Raw genomic sequence first — 21,879 nt, 5'->3', positions numbered from 1 at the left:
TAATCAAACGTAATAATTTTTTCTGGGTACATGATACCATACAGCATCCATATCAAACTTGCGCGGGCCGCACTAACATTAAACTTTCATATCAAAGGCGGGGGCCTCAAACTAGTGTCCTGCGGGCCACATTTGTTTGAGACCCCTGCTATAAAGTAAAGTCTATGCCTCAGAGACTGCAAGACTGTTATAAAAGCCAGAGGTGGTTCAACAAAGTACTAGTGGTGTGTTTGTTTTCATGATTCCATAATTTTTTTTCCTCAGAATTGAGTGATTCCATATTTTTTTTCCTATTGCTTGATCTAAATTTTTTTTTTTTTTGAGTAGAAAGTTGCAGTTTTAAATGACTTTAATTTTGTGGCATTTCTGTAAGCTGCTTTTTTTCTACAAAATCAAAATAGTCAGGGGTTTGTATTATTAGAGCCCTCTAAAAATGTACACTCACATTACCCAAAGTAGTAGATATAATCAAAGAAAATAAGCCATTTAAAGACATAAATAAGACTCATGCTTATATCCATGTTTCGACAAATATGGTTTTAAACCCGTGCCGTAACCATGCAGCAGCATGTACATTCATTATAACATGTAATACAGTATTTTGCAGTATTTGAGTTTTAATATGTAGCTCCAAGCTGGTAGCTACCTGGTGTGGTGCGGTAAGGTGTCACTACGCCAGTAAAGTAGTTCTTTGGCGTAACAATATAAGCAATGCCGCTGTATCACAATTTTGTTGGTGTTTTTTTTTCTTTCAAAAAGGCTTTTATACGCTGTCTACTTTTAGCTGTTTTATATCTTTGGAACGCACAGAGAAAGTCACACGTGTTCAAGTCTCGCATTATGATTGTGGATGATAATGATTTAACAATTTTTATACTTGAAAATGCTTACTGTAGACAATTAATACATACAAATTTCTTCATAGGTATATTTTTGACGAATAAAATGTTATAGTTCACATAGATTGAGGACTGAAGAAGAAATGTGTGGAGAAAAATGGGTGAAATGGACAAAATTCACGGACAAAAAATCAAGGAAATGACTGGAATTGCACCATAACAGGGAATGTGGGATTGCCAAATTGTGTGCTGTGTGTGTCCAGTGCCCATTTTATTGCTGTTGACGTTTTGTTTAAAAAAAAAAGAAAAAGAAAAATGTATGGTGTGGTTTACTTCATAATGAACTTGAAAGCACCACATGAACACATTCCCATACACACACACTGCTGTTCGACTCAACAGTCAGGTTCTTCAGCTAGCGACGCAAATACTTTGTTCATCCGGATTGACGATCTCAGGTTTCGTGACAACTGCAAATGAGACATCCATGGCGGTAGACCACCACAATGCATACCCCTCTGGGAGATAGTATAATTTCTATTCAGGGATGACCTTCGTGGGTGATGTACTTTAGGGCACTCGGGATGGGGATGAGAATTGATTCATTGTTAAGAATTGATCGTCTGTAACCGAGACAAAATGGAGTGTACTACTGTCGTCTAAAAAGAATCAGCAAAGGCGTAACATCAATTTGATTAATACAGTAATCCAGGGGTCAAATGTGGCCCGCAGGACACAAGTTTGAGGCCACCCGCCTTGATATGAAAGTTTAATGTTAGTGCGGCCCGCGCAAGTTTGATATGGATGCTGTATGGTATCATGTACCCAGAAAAAATTACAACGTTTGATTAATTCATGTTAAAGGTTAAATAACTTAATAGTTATCCTCCCTATCCATGTGGAAGTGGTAAGTTTTTGGCTATTTAAGTTTAAAGGAAATAACTTGAAGGCTACCGTTCAGGTCGCTAGCTCTCTAGTTTGCGAGTTAGCATGTGTCTCAAGACCCTGCAGTTGCGCAATATGTTGTAAATAAAAAAAAAAGTATAAATGTGACTATAGTCGTGTTTTGTCATGTCTACAGGGCTCTAATAATGCTTTGTTCATTTTAATCTGAAAAAAATAATTTGTCTACCCACCAACTATATGTGGTTTCTTAAGTTTTTATTATTTATTATTATAAATATTTATTACTGATGATTGGTTTTCTTTATTCTTGATTTGTTTATTTATTTTTTCATCTTATTTTGTGCAGAAAAATAAAAAATTAAGATATTTGAGAACAGTGGAATGTTTTATCAGAGCTTTTCTTGTAGAAAATCGGAACCAAAGCACTGAAAAAGTTTGTATATTTTTTGTTTTTTTTTGGAAAACCTGATGCTGCCCAGTCTCACCCAGACCCTAGCTCCAGTAGCCCCCCAAGTAAATTGAGTTTGAGACCCCTGCAGTAATCCCCCGCTTATTGCTATGAATTGGTCCCAGATAAGTGAATTTCCACACAGTAGGATTCCTTCTTTAGTAGTTTTAAGTATACAAAGCAGTCTAAATATGCTTTTTAGCATTATAAGAGCCCTCGAGACATTAAATAACACCCCTATAGTCATGTTTACACTCATTAACTAATATAAAAGACGTCTTAAACTAATAATACATTAGTACTCACGGCGTACTTCCTGCAGTGAATACTGTCTTATCAATGTAACAAAAAAATACATACTTTAATATTCATTCATTCACTACCGCTTTTCCTTACAAGGGTCGCGTGGGGTGCTGGAGCCTATACCAGCTGTCTTCAGGCGAGAGGCGGGGTACACCCTGGACTGGTGGCCAGCCAATCACAGGGCACATATAGACAAACAACCATTCACACTCACATTCATACCTATGGACAATTTGGAGTCGCTAATTAACCTAGCATGTTTTTGGAATGTGGGAGGAAACCATGCAATGCACGGGAAGAACGTGCAAACTCCACACAGAGATGGCAGAGGGTGGAATTGAACCCTGGTCTCCTGGCTGTGAGGTATGCGTGCTATCCACTCGCCCACCGTGCAGCCATACAAACTTTAATATAAAAAAATAATAATAAAATGGGATTCCATGAATAAACCATTCAGCCAATTTCCTCTGGTTGGTACCTCGGTCTGATTGATGAGCCGCTCCAGTCCAGTAATCTGAGACCTGACTTGGTCCTCTTTGCTGATGAGGTAATGGATACTCTTGGCCAGCTTCTCCTGTAAGGACGACAGCGAAGATGAGCACACAAGTACAGAGCAGTGGATCATATGGAAGAGATTCCCATGATTGAAAATACGAAAAAAAGGTATTGAGTATCGAATATTCCGTGGCCGGTGTGTACAGTACAGTACAGTAAACACTGGGATGGAACTCTTGCATTGTCGTTCCCAGGGACCGAAACCGATGCAGGTCGTGGTCACCTGATACACCTTTGGCACAGTTTGAGAACACAATGGACACAAGATAAAAAGGGGGACAAATGGTTTCATTAAATATTAAAAACACACAACACACTCAGTTGATTGAATTTCACCCAGATTGGGACAAACAGATCTTATGCTGAGCTCACTGTACAGCAGGGGTCTCAAACACGTGGCCCGCGGGCCAAATGTGGCCCGCAGGGCACTAGTTTGAGGCCCCTGCCTTGATATGAAAGTTTAATGTTTTGATATGGATGCTGTATGGTATCATGTACCCAGAAAAAATTATTACGTTTGATTAATGTTCATGTTAAAGGTTAAATAACTGTTAATAGTTATCCTCCCTATCCGTGTGGAAGTGGTAAGTTTTTGGCTAGTTTTTGGTTTTTGGCTAAAGATAAAAGAAAAATTTTTTTCGACTAAAATGTGCTGCTTTGGGCCACTTTCCAACATGCTAGTAACACATTTTTAACTGCCTCTAACATGACTGTAAAGCAGGGGTCTCAAACACGCGGCCTGCGGACTAGTTTGAGGCCCCCGCCTTGATATGAAAGTTTGATATGGATGCTGTATGGTATCATGTACCCAGAAAAAATGATTACGTTTGATTCATGTTCATGTTAAAGGTTAAATAACTGTTAATAGTTATCCTCCCTATCCGTTTGGAAGTGGTAAGTTTTTGGCTATTTAAGTTTAAAGGAAATAACTTGAAGGCTACCGTTTAGGTTGCTAGCTCTCTAGTTTGCGAGTTAGCATGTGTCTCAAGACCCTGCAGTTGCGCAATATGTTGTAAATAAAAAGAGTATAAATGTGACTATAGTCGTGTTTTGTCATGTCTACAGGGCTCTAATAATGCTTTGTTCATTTTAATCTGAAAAAAAATGGTCTACCCACCAACTATATGTGGTTTCTTAAGTTTTTATTATTATTATTATTATTATTATTATATTTATTTATTACTGATTGATTGATTTTCTTTATTCTTGATTTGTTTATTTTTCATCTTATTTTGTGTTTAAAAATAAAAAGTAAGATATTTGAGAACAGTGGAATGTTTTATCAGAGCTTTTCTTGTAGAAAATTGGAACCAAAGCAAAGTTTTTTTATTTTTTTGTTTTTAATGAATGCGTTTTTTTGTTTGTTTTTTTTTTTGAAAACCTGATGCGGCCCAGCCTTGCCCAGACCCGAGCTCCAGTGGCCCCCAAGTAAATTGAGTTTGAGACCCCTGCTGTACAGTAATGTACTGATTACTGCATAAATGGTAATGTTGAAAAAATAGTTCATTAGCACAGCATGTTCAATTCAGGTAGGCGTCGGTGAGTGTCAAATCATTCAACCAGTTCTCCTGGTTCTACGTTTGAGAGATACTTCCACTTTGAAACGGCACAGAAGGGGAAGAGAAAGCTCAATCGAAAGGTTTTTTTGTGACATCCACTGTAGTAATTTGAGGCCGTTTACCTTAAGGATCTTGTAGGCGTTGCTCATGGAGGTGACTTTGTGGTTGGCGTGCGTTCCTCCCAGCTTGCACAGGTGGCACACGGGCCTCCTGCACACTTCACAGTACATGTTCACCTTCTCCATCTCGTGCTCGGGGCACATTAGCACCTGCAAGGACACATTCTTGTGATACATTCTCAAAAAACACACAAAAGAACAAAAAAAACAAAGTTGAAGTGAAACAGGAAGATGACAAATGTCCGGAAATCCTCCTGACATGTTTCCTGACACGTCTTAAAATAGAAATTAAATTAGATTCAGCGCTTTTTCATTGCTTGGTTATATAACTTGCATGCAAGTTGACTTTAGAAAGGGACACAAAAAGGCAAGATGAAATCAATTATCAATTATCAAAAAGGGGCATGCAAAATACTAATATGACATTTTTATAGATCCATTTGTGGTATGATTTCCAATGTCACGTTCATTCATTCATCCATTTTCTACCGCTTATCCTCACGAGGGTCGCAAAGCAGTCTAAATATGCTTTTTAGCATGATAAGAGCCCTTGAGACATGAAATAACACCCCTATAGTCATGTTTACACTCATTAACTAATATAAAAGATGTCTTAAACTAATAATACATTAGTACTCACAGCGTACTTCCTGCGGTGAATACTGTCTTATCAATGGAACACTACTGACGGCAAAAAATAAACATGGCAAACTAAACATGTTTATAATAAAAAATACATACTTTAATATTCATTCATTCATTTTCTACCGCTTTTCCTCACAAGGGTCGCGGGGGTGCTGGAGCCTATCCCAGCTGTCTTCTTCGGGCGAGAGGCGGGGTACACCCTGGACTGGTGGCCAGCCAATCACAGGGCACATATAGACAAACAACCATTCACACTCACATTCATACCTATGGACAATTTGGAGTCGCCAATTAACCTAGCATGTTTTTGGAATGTGGGAAGAAAAACCGGAGTACCCGGAGAAAACCCATGCATGCACGGGGAGAACATGCAAACTCCACACAGAGATGGCCGAGGGTGGAATTGAACTCGGGTCTCCTAGCTTTGGGGTCTGCATGCTAACCACTCACTTTTGTTTCTTCATTCATTCATTCATTCATAAATTTTCTACCACTTATCCTCACGAGGGTCGTGGGCGTGCTGGAGTCTATCCCAGCTGTCTTCAGGCGAGAGGCGGGGTACACCCTGGACTGGTGGCCAGCCAATCACAGGGCACATATAGACAAACAACCATTCACATTCACATTCATACCTATGGACAATTTGGAGTCGCTAATTAACCTAGCATGTTTTTGGAATGTGGGAGGAAACCGGAGTACCCGGAGAACATGCAAACTCCACACAGAGATGGCAGAGGGTGGAATTGAACTCGGGTCTCCTAGCTTTGCTAACCACTCGCTTTTGTTTCTTCATTTTTCTTTAATATTTTGACTCTATGCTGCTCAAATGATAGGATTTTTCCTCATATTAAAGAGTTTATTCTTGCAGAATTGTATAATTTGATTTTATTTTTTCCATTTCTACTGTTTTTGTTCCCAACTATGTCAACTTTCTTCTTGTAAATTGTCTTCTTGTAATTGTCTATTATGTCTAGAATGTTTTTCTTTTAACCTTCAACTTTATGGTATTAAAATATTATTTTTTGTTGCTGTTCTCACGCATACACGAGGGAGAACATGCAAACTCAGAGAAACACAAAGACAAAGCAGACAAACAACCATTCACACTCACATTCATACCTATGGACAATTTGGAGTCGCTAATTAACCTAGCATGTTTTTGGAATGTGGGAGGAAACCATGCAATGCACAAGGAGAACGTGCAAACTCCACACAGAGATGGCCAAGGGTGGGATTGAACTCGGGTCTCCTAGCTGTGAGGTCTGCACGCTAACCACTCGATCGCCGTGCAGTACCAATGTCAGGTTATTTTTTGTTATGTTCTGCTAGCATGTCTTACCAAGCATTTGGACAGCAACCCATAGGATGGTACTTGCCTTGGGCCTGAAGTTGGTGGTGGGCCCCACATATTCGTGCTGGGCCTTGGGCGTACCCCAGGGGTGGTGAAGCTTAAAGCACTCGTTGCAGTAGCTGGCCTTGCAGTCCATGCAGCTCTTGGTGGCCTCCTGCTGCTGCGGAGGCTTGCAGATGTTGCACATGATGGCCACGGCCGCCCGCGCCGCCTGCCGGTAGCGCTCCACGATGCTCTCCAACGTGAAGTTGCGAAAGAGCATGCTGATGCCGCGCTCGCCCAAGTCGATGTCGTGCTGACAGCCCGGGCACGGGATGGTGGTGACGCGGGGGGTCACGGATCCTCTGCGCCAGCCGGGGGAGGAGATGGAGCCTGTGTGGGAGGATGAGGGAGCGGGATGAAAATGAGTCGGCCTGTTTGGAATTTTGTCTGAGGCCCTGTTTGTGATTAAAACCAATCAGTCGGCCTGTTTGGAATTTTGTCTGAGGCCCTGTTTGTGATTAAAACCAATCAATCAATGGCCACAACATTAAAGCCTAATGTTGGGCCTTGTTAGCATAGCTCTCATGCTAACACTTTTGATTTCATTCAATTCAAATAGAACTGCTGGAACTGTCACAAATAGGGCCTCAATTCGTGCTTCAAATTCCCCACAATGACTAACTAGTACCCCTCACAGACGCGGATGCATTGCACAAAAGCACCACACAATGCATCCGATCAAGCAGTCACTCATGGGCCAGCGACTTTTGGGGAAAATGGTGACAAGCAGTCAGGAAGGGGGTGTGGTTAAAAGGATATATTCATATTCATACAGTGCATTTCATTCCACATTAACAGCAAAAATGAGAATTAAGTGCTGATAGCCATCTGGACCAAGTAATAATAACTGTAATTCTGTAAAAAAAAAACAAATATGGTACAAATGAATCAAATTGGGCTTATTTTATGAATTAGCATAATTTTGACGATGCTCATCATCAGCAGAGGCCCGCAAGTTGCATTCGCGGTATTTTATTGTGCATGTATGTGTGGTCTAAACCAACAGAAATACAAAGCAAAACAATGAGTTACAATCAGTAACTGTTACATTTGTTCACTTCCTGCATTCCTACTATAGTTAAATTTTTATTCAATATTTTTTTAATTTACCCCGCCTCTCGCCCAAAGACAGCTGGGATAGGCTCCAGCACCCCCGCGACCCTCGTGACGAAAAGCGGTAGAAAATGAATGAATGAATGATTATTTTTCTTTAATATTTAATATTTTTATTTAATTTTTTAAAAATATTTTATATTTAATATTTTTTTATTTAATATTTTAAGTTTATTATATTATGATATTTTATTTTTATGATATTTTATTTTTATTATTATATTATTATTATTATTATTATTATTATTACTACTACTATTAAATCCTACCCCTCCATCTGGTACTTTTACAATCAGTAACTGTTACATTTGTTCACTTCCTGCATTCCTACTATAGTTTAATTTTTATTTAATATTTTTATTTAATTTTTTAAAATATGTTATATTTTTTATTTAATATTATATAAGTTTTTATTTTATTATTGTTATTATACATTTTTATTATTATTATATTATTATTAAATCCTACCCCTCCATCTGGTACTTTTACAATCAGTAACTGTTACATTTATTCACTTCCTGCTTTCCTAATACAGTTTAATTTTTATTAAACTAAAAACCAAAATATTTATTTTCATTTTTTGAAAAAAATTCTGCGTGCAAATGTGCTCAGAAATGACGTGGTGTCTTTGAATGCAACCCCTCATAAGGTGAAAGTGTGATTCAAATGTTTTGTTTTTTCCCCAGACATACTTACAAAATGGTGATTAATCATGATTAACTAGAAAACTGTGGTGAATCTGATTAAAAAATGTAATCATTTGACAGTCTGAAAAAAAATTTATAAAAACACCATCATCAAGCGTCCAGTTTGGCACATCAACACTTATTCCCACATACAGTATCTCACCTGTCATGTTTCTGATCCTACATATTCTGAAAGGAAGAGACAACACTATAGAAATGAAACTTGGATATATATAAAGAGACAAAAAAAAACACCTAGACAAGATAAGTGTCTTGCTGAGGAAACGGAACGTGAAGACGAGTCCAGACTTGAACATAATTGAGCACCTGTGGGGCATCCGCAAGGTGTCTCATATCCACTGGTGAGTGGACGAGGATTCCAGTGACAACCTAAGCAGCTCTGGTCAATTCCATGCTAAGCAATGGAGCTTAGCATCGTAAATATTGACACGAAGAACAAACCTTTGATGTGAACTAACTTGTGTTAATGGCTGTGAGTTGTTTTCAGTCAACTATACTGCTATACAAGCTGTACACGGACTACTCTAAAGCCTAGGTCACAACCGCTTACACGGGCTCCTACGGCCAGTCTAGGTCCAAAAATACAAGAAACGCACGGAGGGCACGAGTATGACCTGCTGACTTTCAAGATGTAGACTGGCTGAAGGCTGGTCTCATTTTACAATAAGGTACACAAAAATGCAGTAGTTATTGAGGAACTAATGAAGAACTACTAAGGCGCCAACATTTAGAGTAGTTACAGACAAACTACCGACTAAGGCGGCAATATTTAGAGTAGTTACAGAGGACCTACCGACTAAGGCGCCAACATTTAGAGTAGTTACAGAGGAACTACCGACTAAGGCGCCGACATTTAGAGTAGTTACAGACAAACTACCTACTAAGGCGCCGACATTTAGAGTAGTTACAGAGGAACTACTAAGGCGCCTATATTTAGAGTAGTTACAGAGGAACAACTAAGGCGCCTACGTTTAAAGTAGTTACAGAGGGACGACTAATGCGTCTACATTTAGAGTAGTTACAAAGGAACTACTAAGGCGCCTACATTTAGAGTAGTTACAGAGGAACGACTAAGGCGCCTACATTTAGAGTAGTTACAGAGGAACGACTAAGGCGTCTACATTTAGAGTAGTTACAGAGGAACGACTAAGGCATCTACATTTAGAGTAGTTACAAAGGAACTACGAAGGCGCCTACATTTAGAGTAGTTACAGAGGAACGACTAAGGTGCCTACATTTAGAGTAGTTACAGAGGAACTACTGACTGAGGCACCAACATTTAGAGTAGTTACAAAGGAACTACTAAGGCATATAAACCTAAGTAGTTATTGAGGAACTAGTGACTAAGGCACAAATATTTAGAGTAGTTACTGAGGAAACATCGAAGAACTAACGAGAACCTAATAACTATGGCACATATATGTAGAGTAGTTACTGAGGAACTAATGAGTGGTGATTAAGGTCGGGTAGGTCATTGTGTACCTTAATGTAAAGCGTTACATTACCGAAGTCTTTTATTTTTATAAAAAGGAAAATAATCCGTTATTGAACATTTGTGTTCATAAACTGAAAAAAATAATAAATATGGCATCAAATGCCATATCAAATGTGACCTTGCCATAAAGTACATCCAAGTTTACTTCCTCCAGTATTGTCCCTTGAAACTGTACACAACAACAATACAAGGTCCTCTTAAAGTAATGGTACTTTGAAGAGTTTGGAAAGATCATAATGCTTGTTACTGATGCATCAGCATCTTAACAAGTGGCCAATGCATTGCACATTGCACATTGCACGGGGTGCTTGCACACATCACAGACACTAAAGCAGTGAAAAAGCACTTCAAACAACAACAACACTGTGAACATACAAAAAAAAAACATTGACAAGAATATTGCTTCACGTTTTTGGGGAGAAGTGAGGAGTGCTGGATTTATCTCAGTTTGATAGCCAGTATTTCCGCTTCGTTTCCGAGGACCTGAAAATTAAATCAAACACTCCTCAGGAGGTGAGGAAAAAAAAAAAACACAACACCAGCTGAGGGGGGTTGGCGGGCAACTTCCACACAAAAATAAACACTGCCGAAGAAGACAAGGTGAAGTGGGTGGCGGCAGAGGGAAAAAAGCAGCGACTCAGCGACAAACATGTCAACTATGTAGTGTATGTGCATGCCGTACATGTGAGCGAAGCCGAGTGAGTTAACTGTGATGATGTGCGACGGTTTATGACAGGGGTCTCAAACACGCGGCCCGCGGGACACAAGTTTGAGGCCCCCGCCTTGATATGAAAGTTTAATGTTAGTGCGGCCCGCGCAAGTTTGATATGGATGCTGTATGGTATCATGTACCCAGAAAAAATTATTACGTTTGATTAATGTTCATGTTAAAGGTTAAATAACTGTTAATAGTTATCCTCCCTATCCGTGTGGAAGTGGTAAGTTTTTGTCTTTTTAAGTTTAAAGGAAATAACTTGAAGGCTACCGTTTAGGTCGCTAGCTCTCTAGTTTGCGAGTTAGCATGTGTCTCAAGACCGTGCAGTTGCGCAATATGTTGTAAATAAAAATATAAATGTGACTATAGTCGTGTTTTGTCATGTCTACAGGGCTCTAATAATGCTTTGTTCATTTTAATCTGAAAAAAAATGGTCTACCCACCAACTATATGTGGTTTCTTAAGTTTTTATTATTTGCCGTTTTATTATTATTATTATTATATTTATTACTGATTTGATTTTGTTTATTTATTTTTCATCGTATTTTGTGCAGAAAAATAAAAATTAAGATATTTGAGAACAGTGGAATGTTTTATCAGAGCTTTTATTGTAGAAAATCGGAACCAAAGCACTGAAATAGTATATTTTTCTGTTTATAATAAATGCCGTTTTTTTGGGGGGGGGGGGGACCTGACGCGGCCCAGTGGCCCCCAGGTAAATTGAGTTTGAGACCCCTGGTTTAGGACCATATCCTGTCAAACTTAATATGATGATGATGATAAACATGTGTCGCACAATTAGAAAACTAGACATATTCGATGGATTATGAACGATTCGTGATTCATCTCCTTCGGAATGTTCTGAACTCCTGTTTCCACACCAGTCGTATAGAGAAACCGGAGTCAACATCGGCAATGTAATCAATTAAACGCTAGCTCTTGTATGACAAAGCTTCCTTAGCTAGCACTAAAATGATTAGTATATGATGAATGCTGTGAGGATGGAAATGACTGAAGCAGACAATGGCCCTGAAGGCAGCGCTGTCAATCTTAACAGGAGTTAAGGAGTTAAGAATCTCTGCAAGCCCAAACTGCGGCTGAGAACAGAGTTCACGCTTCTTTTGTTTCAACACGCGAGCCGACACAAACAAGTATTGCGCAAGTTTGTTGACCTTTAGTAGGGTTCCATTGCATTCAGGTTTAATAGAGGAAGCCTTCTGTGACTGTAAGGGTGGTATTGTAGCATATATGGACGTAGTTCGCTACCAGCACAAAATACGCTTTTTGTAACAACAAAAAAAAATTGTTTTTTGTACAATATGGAACATAATAAACAAATCCGTTTGACCTGCTGACCATGAATAATTTTATTGAGGTTTTGTTTCTTTCTTTCAGCTTTTTCCTCATTATTATCCGCATAATGATTTTTGGCTTGAGCCCTTGTGACTGCTAAATAACCCACCATGGGGCCAAAGAAGGTTACAAATACCAGCACTTTCATGAACACTTCTTTACCAAGTACCAAAAGACGTATTTGGTCCGTATGGGTACAGATGTGGAAGACCATTTATTCATAATTAACCATTCATTCATTCATTTTCTACCGCTTAGCGGCCAGCCAATCACAGGGCACATATAGACAAACAACCATTCACACTCACATTCATACCTATGGACAATTTGGAGTCGCTAATTAACCTAGCATGTTTTTGGAATGTGGGAGGAAACCGGAGTAACCAAAGAAAACCCACGCATGCACGGGGAGAACATGCAAACCGCTAACGCTAACCACTCGATTGCCGTGAAAATTAAAATTAAAATTAAAATTAAAATTAAAATTAAAATTAAAATTAAAATTAAAATTAAAATTAAAATTAAAATTAAAATTAAAATTAAAATTAAAATTAAAATTAAAATTAAAATTAAAATTAAAATTAAAATTAAAATTAAAATTAAAATTAAAATTACAGCCCCCCGTGCAGCCCCATAATTAACCAATATATGGATAATGATTTGACATGTGATCTTTTCCTTGCATTTTTTGGGGGGGTAGGCACACTACTTCGCAATGCACATTAGCGCCACCTCCAGGACTGAAGTGGAACATCCATCCATCCGTTTTCTATGTCGCTTCAATCACACACAAGGTGACCAAAGGGCTTTCCATTAAAACAAACCTATTTAAATTCAATATAATAATACATTTTAATTCAAATGGCAAAAAGTGTCTAAAATCATTACTGTGTATTATCCTCACTAGGGTCGTGGGTATGCTGGAACCTATCCCAGCTGTCTTTGGGAGAGAGGCGGGGTACAAACTGGACTCGACGCCGCAGTGGAGTGGAAGCTATGTAACCGATTTACGACACAATGTTATTGGTCCTTGGAACATTCTAAAAATACTAATAAAAAAAAACACATTTGAAATATTAAAAGGATGTGAGAAACAAGAAAAATAATTAAATAAATAATAATTTTAGAAAATTAGGGAAATAATTTTTTTACAATAATAGTTTCAAAATATTATGAGAATAAGAGAATAGGTTAGTGGCCCGTGCATCGTTTAATTTGGACACCCGTCTAACTTTATTAACAGCACATTTTGTGACAAACATTTTTCACTTACCATTAAAGCTGCTACATTTCACCGTCTTTGAGTACCTAGAAAAGTACTTTATACAGCATTTTTAGCTTAGCTGCGAGTTGCTTGTCGTCGTGTTTGCTCATGTGGGCTTAAAAAAAATAAAATTAAAAAAAAAAAGGAACTACGTAGCGGAGAGCTCAAGCTAGGGTTTCACAAACTGGAGGGGGGTTGGGGGGATTCGGGGGGTTCCAGTGACACTGTACTCACTACTACAGCTACTGAACAGTCGGAGGCCGCGTCTACCTCGATTTCCGAGCGACCTTCGCAGTGTGGCTGCAAGCAATCAACAAAAAGAGGTGACAAATAAAGATGACACAACACAGAAATGTGTGATCATGTGACTGTGGGGTGGAGAGGGTGGGGGGGTGGAGAAATCGGTGGTTAAGGATGAAAATGTTTGGAATGCTTGAAACGCATATAGCATATGAAGTGCACGATTGTTGATTGGTGAGGTTTACAACATACAGTGTAGACTCTACATTAAGTACACCTGAATACTGAATAATATTATTGGAAAATAATGATTTTTTTCCCATAAAATTTCACATATCACATTTTTGTCATAAAATATATATTTTTTTGTTTGGTGCTCTCGTGCAAATTCATTCATTCATTTTCTACCGCTTAACCCAGCTGTCTTCGGGCGAGAGGTGGGGTACACCCTGGACTGGTTTGCCAGCCAATCACAGGGCACATATAGACAAACAACCATTCACACTCACATTCATACCTATGGACAATTTGGAGTCGAAAAATTTTGGACTAGGTGCTGTCCATGTATGGGTGGTCATCAAAGACAACAACATACTTACTCACGGTGCAACAAAACCAAAACACATCTGCAGCAAGTTAAAGCATCACATGTATCAACTACTACTATTACTGCGTGTCCGATAAACAACAGCTAAGCAGTAGCTTAAACTGTTATTTACAAGTTCCCGCAAGGCATGCTGGGTAGTCCGGACAGTAAAACATTGAATTTTAAAAGTTAAATGTCCCTTCCTTGTTTACGTCTCTGACGACCTCCTCACCTTACGGCAAAATGTTGGGAGAAAGAGAGAGGACCACAAGCTACCCAGCATGCCTTGTGGCAGGACTATATGAGTGTAATCACATTTATTTCCTGTACAACTCAAGCGTGCCATAATAGTACTGGATATCATGGTGCTGGATACAGCTTCCATGTTAAAAGTTTTTTTTAAAAATTTGAACGTCTGGTGGGACAGATTTAGAGGCTTGACGGGCCTCATGTGGCCCACATGCCGCAGTTTGACTATGGTGTCATTTTGCTCTTTGCCGAATATTCATTCATTCATTCATTTTCTACCGCTTATCCTCATGAGGGTGGCATGGGGGGCTGGAGCCTATCCCAGTTGTCTTGGCGCAAGAGGCGGGGTACACCCTGGACTGGTGGCCAGCCAATCACAGGGCACATATAGACAAACAACCATTCACACTCACATTCATACCTATGGACAATTTGGAGTCGCCAATTAACCTAGCATGTATTTGGAATGTGACCAACATGCTAACCACTCATCCACCGTGCGCCAGCCTCCAATTTTCATTAATTAATTTTCTACTGCTTTTCCACGGGGGTGCTGGAGCCTATCCCAGCTGTCTTCAGGTGAGATGTGGGGTACACCCGGGACTGGTGGCCAGCCAGCCAATCACAGGGCACATATAGACAAACAACCATTCACACTCACATTCATACCTATGGACAATTTGGAGTCGCTAATTAACCTAGCATGTTTTTGGAATGTGGGAGGAAACCGGAGTACCCGGGGAACATGCAAACTCCACACAGAGATGGCCGAGGGTGGAATTGAACTGACAATTGACAATTTGAGCAAATTTTGTTAAAAAAACATGAAAAATGTATTTTTGGGTTGCAAAGCTTAGCAACAAATTATCAATAACTCTGACATTTTGTCTAATGATGATACAATATTAAAGATATATGTATTACATGTGTGCTTGTGTGTATTTGTACTCCAAATGTCAGTGTATATTGTAAACCAGCATGCATTGTGTGTGTTGGAACAAAAACAAATGTAAACAGTACTTGCATGAATACATAAACATGTGATCGTGTTTGAGCTGCACGAGTACATAAAAGCTGATGATCTGTTAAATAAAATCAAAAACGCAGGATAAAGACGTCAAATCCTATTGGCCGAGAGCTCCAAATGTGCGATACTGAAGGAGACGAGGATTTGAAAAGCATTCCTTCATCTCTCCCAGTTGCACACTTTATAAATATAGTGGAGTCCCTTCATTATTCTGTCCTTGCCTACTAATCCCTTCATTCATTCCTTAACAGCCAGGTCGAGTCACCGTGGCGACCAATCATCTGACAGCCCTCTCGTTAAGTTTGAGAGCCCCCCCACCCGATGTTGTTCTATTTTTCTTTTATGTAACCGCCTTATAAAAATGTACGTTTCCAGTATAATCCTGAGGAGAATGTTTACATTAGCTGAATGAACCCGTTATTCAAAAAGTAAGGCTTTTGCTTTCCCGTGTCAACACATGCGCCATAATAAACTCATTCATGTTGTGGAGGAGAGTGGATAATAGTCCCATAGAGGGTGCCTCGTCACCATGGAAACAACTTGTTACTTTCAACGCCACGATCATTTTGTGTGTCGTTTCATGTGTACTTTTAATTATTGGGTTGATCCGTTTAGCTTTTTGGCTCGCAGCTCTTTGGCGGCACCAAAGTGCATAATACAGTGAAGCCCGTTTACATCAGTCCCAGTCCACCCTACATGCTCGATTGCTTTTGTCGACATACAATTTGAGAACCAAAAGGGGTGTCCATAGTGCAGCCCAGGGGGCATTTGCGGCAAAAATGGGAAAAATTGAGAGGGGCATTCTCTTGGCCAAAGTAATGGTTTAATTTCATTTGAACATGCATCAGATTACAATTGAATGCATCACATAATCAGTTCCCAGTTCCACATGTCCAAAAGAAGTAGGAAGAAGCAAAGCTTATTAAATCCTACCCCTCCATCTGGTACTTTTACAATCAGTAACTGTTACATTTGTTCACTTCCTGCTTTCCTAATAAAGTTTTTTTTTTTAATTTAACATTTTTATTTAATATTTTTTAATTTTCTATTTATTTTATTCCTATTTTATTCCTATTTCTAATTTTATTCTTATTCCTATTTTATTCTTATTCCTAATTTTATTTTTAATTTTAATTTTATTCTTATTCCTATTTTATTCTTATTCCTAATTTTATTTTTAATTTATTCTTATTCCTAATTTTAATTTTAATTTTAATTTTAATTTTAATTTTAATTTTAATTTTAATTTTAATTTTAATTTTAATTTTAATTTTAATTTTAATTTTAATTTTAATTTTAATTTTAATTTTAATTTTAATTTTAATTTTAATTTTAATTTTAATTTAGTCCTAGCATATAAGTGTTTCAAATGTAGTTCTTCCCTGAGATCATATTTCTCCTCTCTTGTCGAGAAGTATTGGATGACATTTTTAACTAATTGTTTATTTTTAGCCTTAGTCACAAGTAAATATGCACGCAACGGTTAGTTCCCGTTCGATTTCGGTGACGCCGACAACCGCTTTTGTCGACGTCAGTCCAGACATACTGTAGAACATCGACATGAACGGGTTCCACTGTACAGCTAAACGATATTAAAAAAGGTGGCAAACAACCAAAATGCTTTTTAAGATTGCTGTAAAATTTTGTAAAAGGGAGTCCCGTGTCCCTGCAGGCTATTTTACCAATGTGGATTTTGACCTTTGGATTAAATCACTGTCAGTTTTGTCAGTCAATCTCACAGATAGCTGGGCTTCAGACAGTTTGGTCAAAGTTATTTCCGCTTTTATTCTGTCGACGTAGCTTATAGGGAAAAATGGACAGGATTACCAGAAGGAGGAATGTGTGCGACTTCTGTCATTAATGAAATCATTTGTGTTCATTCATCTAGGACAAGAGGGAGGGGGGGGAAGGGGGCGTCGCATAGGGACAACAACGCTTGGCCCATTTTAAGGCTTGGCTCTTTGTCTTACTCCTTCTACAGTTTGTCCTGTAGACATCCAAGTATTATTGGATATTTTTATGAAGTCATATTTTTCACACCAAGGCCAATCTGCGGCATGAATTGCCTTAGCTTTAAGTCAGGGGGGTTCAAGCCTTTGTTGTAAATATTTCAACAACAAAAACGCACCTCAGCTTTGTGGTGTAGGTGGCAAAAAAGCCTTTTATTTGTGTCAACTTCTTTTTTGCATGTTACATTTTTTTTGCTGTTGTCAAAATTTTTCAACTTTATTCATCTCTGTCATTTTTTTTTTGGGTGATTATTATAACTTTTTTTTCCAAACATTACAACTTCAATTTATAAATAACATATTGTCTTTAATATTTCAACTCTATGCTACTAAAGTGACCTTATTTTACCTCATAATAGGAGTTTTCTTGTAAGATTTTCTTGTTAGAATATGACTTTATCTCTTTATATTTTAATTTTATTCTTGTAAAAATACTGCTGTTTTTCCCCAATTACTACGTTCCCCCCCCCCAACTATCTTTTTGTGAATTTTCTTCACATAATTCTCACTTTTTTCCCATAATATTTTGAATTTACTCTCATAACAGTAACTTTTCCTGCAACTTAATCTTACAAAAATTCAACCTTATTCCTTGTTTGCTTCTCATAATATTACAACTTTTTTTTAATGCGTTTTGTCTGTTTCAAGTTTATGCAACCAAAATAGCAAGATTTTTCTTCGTAATATTACAATATCAACATGGTTAAATTATGACTTTTTATTACAATTTTTTTCCATTTTATATTTTGACTTTACTGTAGTAAAATTACTGATTTTTCAATTTTAGCTGTGTTTATTTTTATTTATTTACAGCCACAGACTGTGCCTGAGCCGCACTTTGGACACCCCTGCCTAGGGTTACAAAAAAAAAAAAAACATTTGTTGGATTTTTTTTTTTAATTTTTACTCATTTTTACAAGAAACCCGTAAAATGAATCACCATGGCCGCCATCATTTTAACATGGTTAAATTATGACTTTTTTTTGTTTGATTACAATTTTTTTCCATTTCATATTTTGACTTTACTCTAGTAAAATTACTGATTTTTCAATTTTTGCTGTGTTTTTGTTTTTGTTTTGTTTTTTTTTTTTAAAAGACAGCCACAGACCGCATATGGTGCCTGAGCCGCACTTTGGACACCCCTGCCTAGGGTTATAAAAAAAAGGACATTTGTTGGATTTTTTTTAAACTTTTACTAATTTTTACAAAAAAAAACGTAAAATGAATCACCATGGCCGCCATCATTTTAACTGGTTAAATTATGACTTTTTTTTGTTTGATCACAATTTTTTTCAATTTCATATTTTCACTGATTTTTCAATTTTTGATGTGTTTTTTTATTTTTTATTTTTTATTTTTTTTTAAAGACAGCCACAGACCGCATATGGTGCCTGAGCCGCACTTTGGACACCCCTGCTGCCTAGGGTTATAAAAAAAAGGACATTTGTTGGATTTTTTTAAAACTTTTGACTCATTTTTACAAGAAACCCGTAAAATGAATCACCATGGTCACCATCATTTTTAGTGGTCAACTTCTTTTTACACAAATTAAGAATGATAAAACTTCCTTTTCCATTATTTCCTGTGTGGAAACGTGTACATTTTGTTCAACTTTCGAGGTTATTTAATGTATTGCTGTATAAAGGACTTTTCTGCATCAATGGGAGACTTTACTAACCTGATCGCACCAGCCTGTCCAGCCTCTCCATGGAGGGCGAGGGCACCCGCGACCTGGGGCTGCCGGGCAGCGAGCACTCGGAGCCTCCGTCGAAGGAGTCGTCGTGGTTGAGCATAAGGAGCTCCCTGACGCATTTGTGGCAAACGCTGTGCTGACATGGCAGGATGAGAGGGTGGGTGAAGAGTTCCTTGCAGATGGGGCATATCAGCTCCCTCTCGATGTTCTTGATGGGAACCTGACAGATGACGTCATCGGCATTAAGTACAGTGATGGCATTAGCATGTAAAATACACCCGCGGCAAATCAAAACTGTAGCAAACCATCATTAAATACATTCCTAACTTGCCACATTACAGGTGTACTGACCACCTATAGTCATTCATTTATCAAAATGAGGTTACAAAAACAAACACATATGCATTTAACTAAAAAAGAGCAATACAATTTTGATTGGTTTTAAGCTAGCTTTAAGCTAGCTTTTAAGCTGTTTTTTCTCTGTCACATAGGTGCAAAGGAGGAGGTATGGTCACGTGCACATTGGATGCATTGCTATCAGTTGTATGTCACTCCAATCATACGGTAGTTTTCTCATACATTACATAAGGAAGGATTAGTCCGCCAACAGCTAAATATAAACAAAACACACACACATACATACAAACACGGGGTGGTTTCTAACTTGCTCACGTTTACGAGTGAAGAGAATTACTCTTACTTTGTTTGTTTTGCGACATTAATTGAAGAAATACGGTACACGGCACGTGCAGGGAGAACAAACGCCATCAAATATTATATCAAAAAGCATATAAAGTAACCAGGGAATGTCTTCTAATAAAGAACGTACACAGTTTCTGCGTCTTTGTGTGCGAAATTAAACAAAACGCCGACCGAAAAGTTTGAAACTTACCGCGTGTGTGCTGCTTCGCCGCATCTCCGAAGTCATGACGAAGGTCGAAAATGAAAAAAAACGAATTTTCTTTTGCTCGTTTTATCCGCAAATCGATACAAAATAAAGAACGCCGACCGTGTGAACTTTTTGTGACGCGGCTGAACAAGCAGTAGCCCCCCCTTGTCGTGAATCAGCAGCAGAGTAAGTAGTGGCACATTCGCTTGCTCGGGCAGTGAAGGCAACACACCAGCAGGAGAGAAGGGGAGGGGAGGGGGAGGAGAAGGGATATCTCCATAGGAACGGCTGTTGCTTTCAAGAGCATCTCGTAAACTTCATTGGCGGGGATGGAGGGGGGGGGGGACAAATCCAACATGGCGTTCATTGATTCATTTGACACTTTTAACTGTTAAACTAACATGTTTTTCGGTCCATAAAACGCGGGAACGTTATTGACACCACCCGTGGAGTGAAGTACTCGACTTTTATAGACTCAGCTGACTAATGACCACATAATACAACAGCGGGACAGCTAACGACTTGCTAGCTAACTGCTAATGCTAATAACACAATTACGGGACACCGTAATAAACACCGATGATAGTATGAAAAATGATTGACACCATCACATGGGTATTCATTTGCCAGTATGTTTACGACACTTGCTGTACTTTGTACCGTGAAGCGATAAACAAGGCGAATTAAAGCGTCCCTTTTCTTATTAGCCACAAGCTAATAAACCCAACTTAACTACACAAGCTGGTGCCAAGTGTGCCACATTAAGGTTAGCTAACAAGGGGGAGTGTGCACCCTGCCTGCGGCTCTATGTAACTGCCGTAAAGGTTGGAAATTATTGTTTTTTTAATTAAAACAGGTTATAATTATTATTTAGGAGTGATTTATAGGCTGTATAAGAAAAAAGAAAGAAGAAAAAGTGTTAATGTGGTGCGAGTTTGTAGCGTGTTAAGCTACACTAGGTGCTATTTCTGGGGGGGTCTATCACAATTGAGTATTATCATCTTTGTAAAGACAGCTTTAAATTGGATATGATGGGTGTGACGTCATAGCGATGCAAGTCATGTAAAGGTAATGTGTAGCTATAATAGAGAGTCTGGCAGCCTGTACGTCACAATGTGATAAATAAATAATAACAAAATGGCAACGAAAGATATAAATATGACACAATAGATAACTCCCACAAACCTCTATAATGCCGATAAATCATGTAAACGTGACATAAACGGTCGTGTAATTCTTCCGCCCGTCAGCATAGGCCAGAGCGGAGCATGCGGACTCACAAGCCGCCCCTCGTGCACAGACAGCCGGCGTCGAGACTCACCTCGCCCCGCTCGATGCGCTCCACGATGCTGGCGAACTCCGTCATGTCCTCCGAGTCCGACATGGCTGCAGCTTAAGGATGATGAGGGATGGGGATGATGCAAGAACGGGAGCTGTATTCAAACTACACACACATACAGTAAACACACACACACACTCACACAACAGATGTGGGTTAGATCAACATGAAGCAAGCTTGACACCTCCCTCCATACCCTCCCTCTCCTCCCCTTCTCTTCCCTGCGCCGAACACAAGACAAATGCATTTTTTTATTTATTTGGGAAAAAGCCCCCCCCCCCCTCACTTGGGTACCATCTCCATGCAGCATCCCTCATTGGTGATGTCTCCGTATCACAGAGCCCCTTTTCACCATGCAATCAAAGGGAACAGCCTCTATATTCCATGAAAAGCCAGGTTATTCCTATACTGATGGATGACAATAAAACAATTC

At 38.6% G+C, this 21,879-nt stretch overlaps 1 protein-coding gene across 6 annotated transcripts in view; it reads right to left on the bottom strand.

Annotated features, from left to right (window-relative positions):
• The window catches only part of trim36 (tripartite motif containing 36), a 38,352-nt gene extending 16,680 nt beyond the window's left edge, over positions 1-21,672 (bottom strand). Inside the window, exons 1-7 of one of the 6 annotated variants that reach the window (XM_058070771.1) lie at positions 21,429-21,672; positions 19,204-19,438; positions 13,649-13,714; positions 10,491-10,565; positions 6,751-7,097; positions 4,733-4,879; positions 2,975-3,070 (exon numbers count right to left, since the gene is read on the bottom strand). In XM_058070771.1, the coding sequence (XP_057926754.1) occupies positions 2,975-3,070; positions 4,733-4,879; positions 6,751-7,097; positions 10,491-10,565; positions 13,649-13,714; positions 19,204-19,438; positions 21,429-21,491 (1,029 nt within the window). In that variant the 5' untranslated portion in view covers positions 21,492-21,672. The other 5 variants (XM_058070767.1, XM_058070766.1, XM_058070768.1 and 2 more) reach the window with 5 other exon arrangements.
• Positions 21,673-21,879: the final 207 nt, after the last annotated feature.

This window comes from Doryrhamphus excisus, chromosome 4 (assembly GCF_030265055.1).
Source record: "Doryrhamphus excisus isolate RoL2022-K1 chromosome 4, RoL_Dexc_1.0, whole genome shotgun sequence".
NCBI lineage: Eukaryota > Metazoa > Chordata > Actinopteri > Syngnathiformes > Syngnathidae > Doryrhamphus > Doryrhamphus excisus.
Note: the sequence above shows the minus strand (reverse complement) of the source record. Positions and strands in the feature narration are given on the sequence as shown.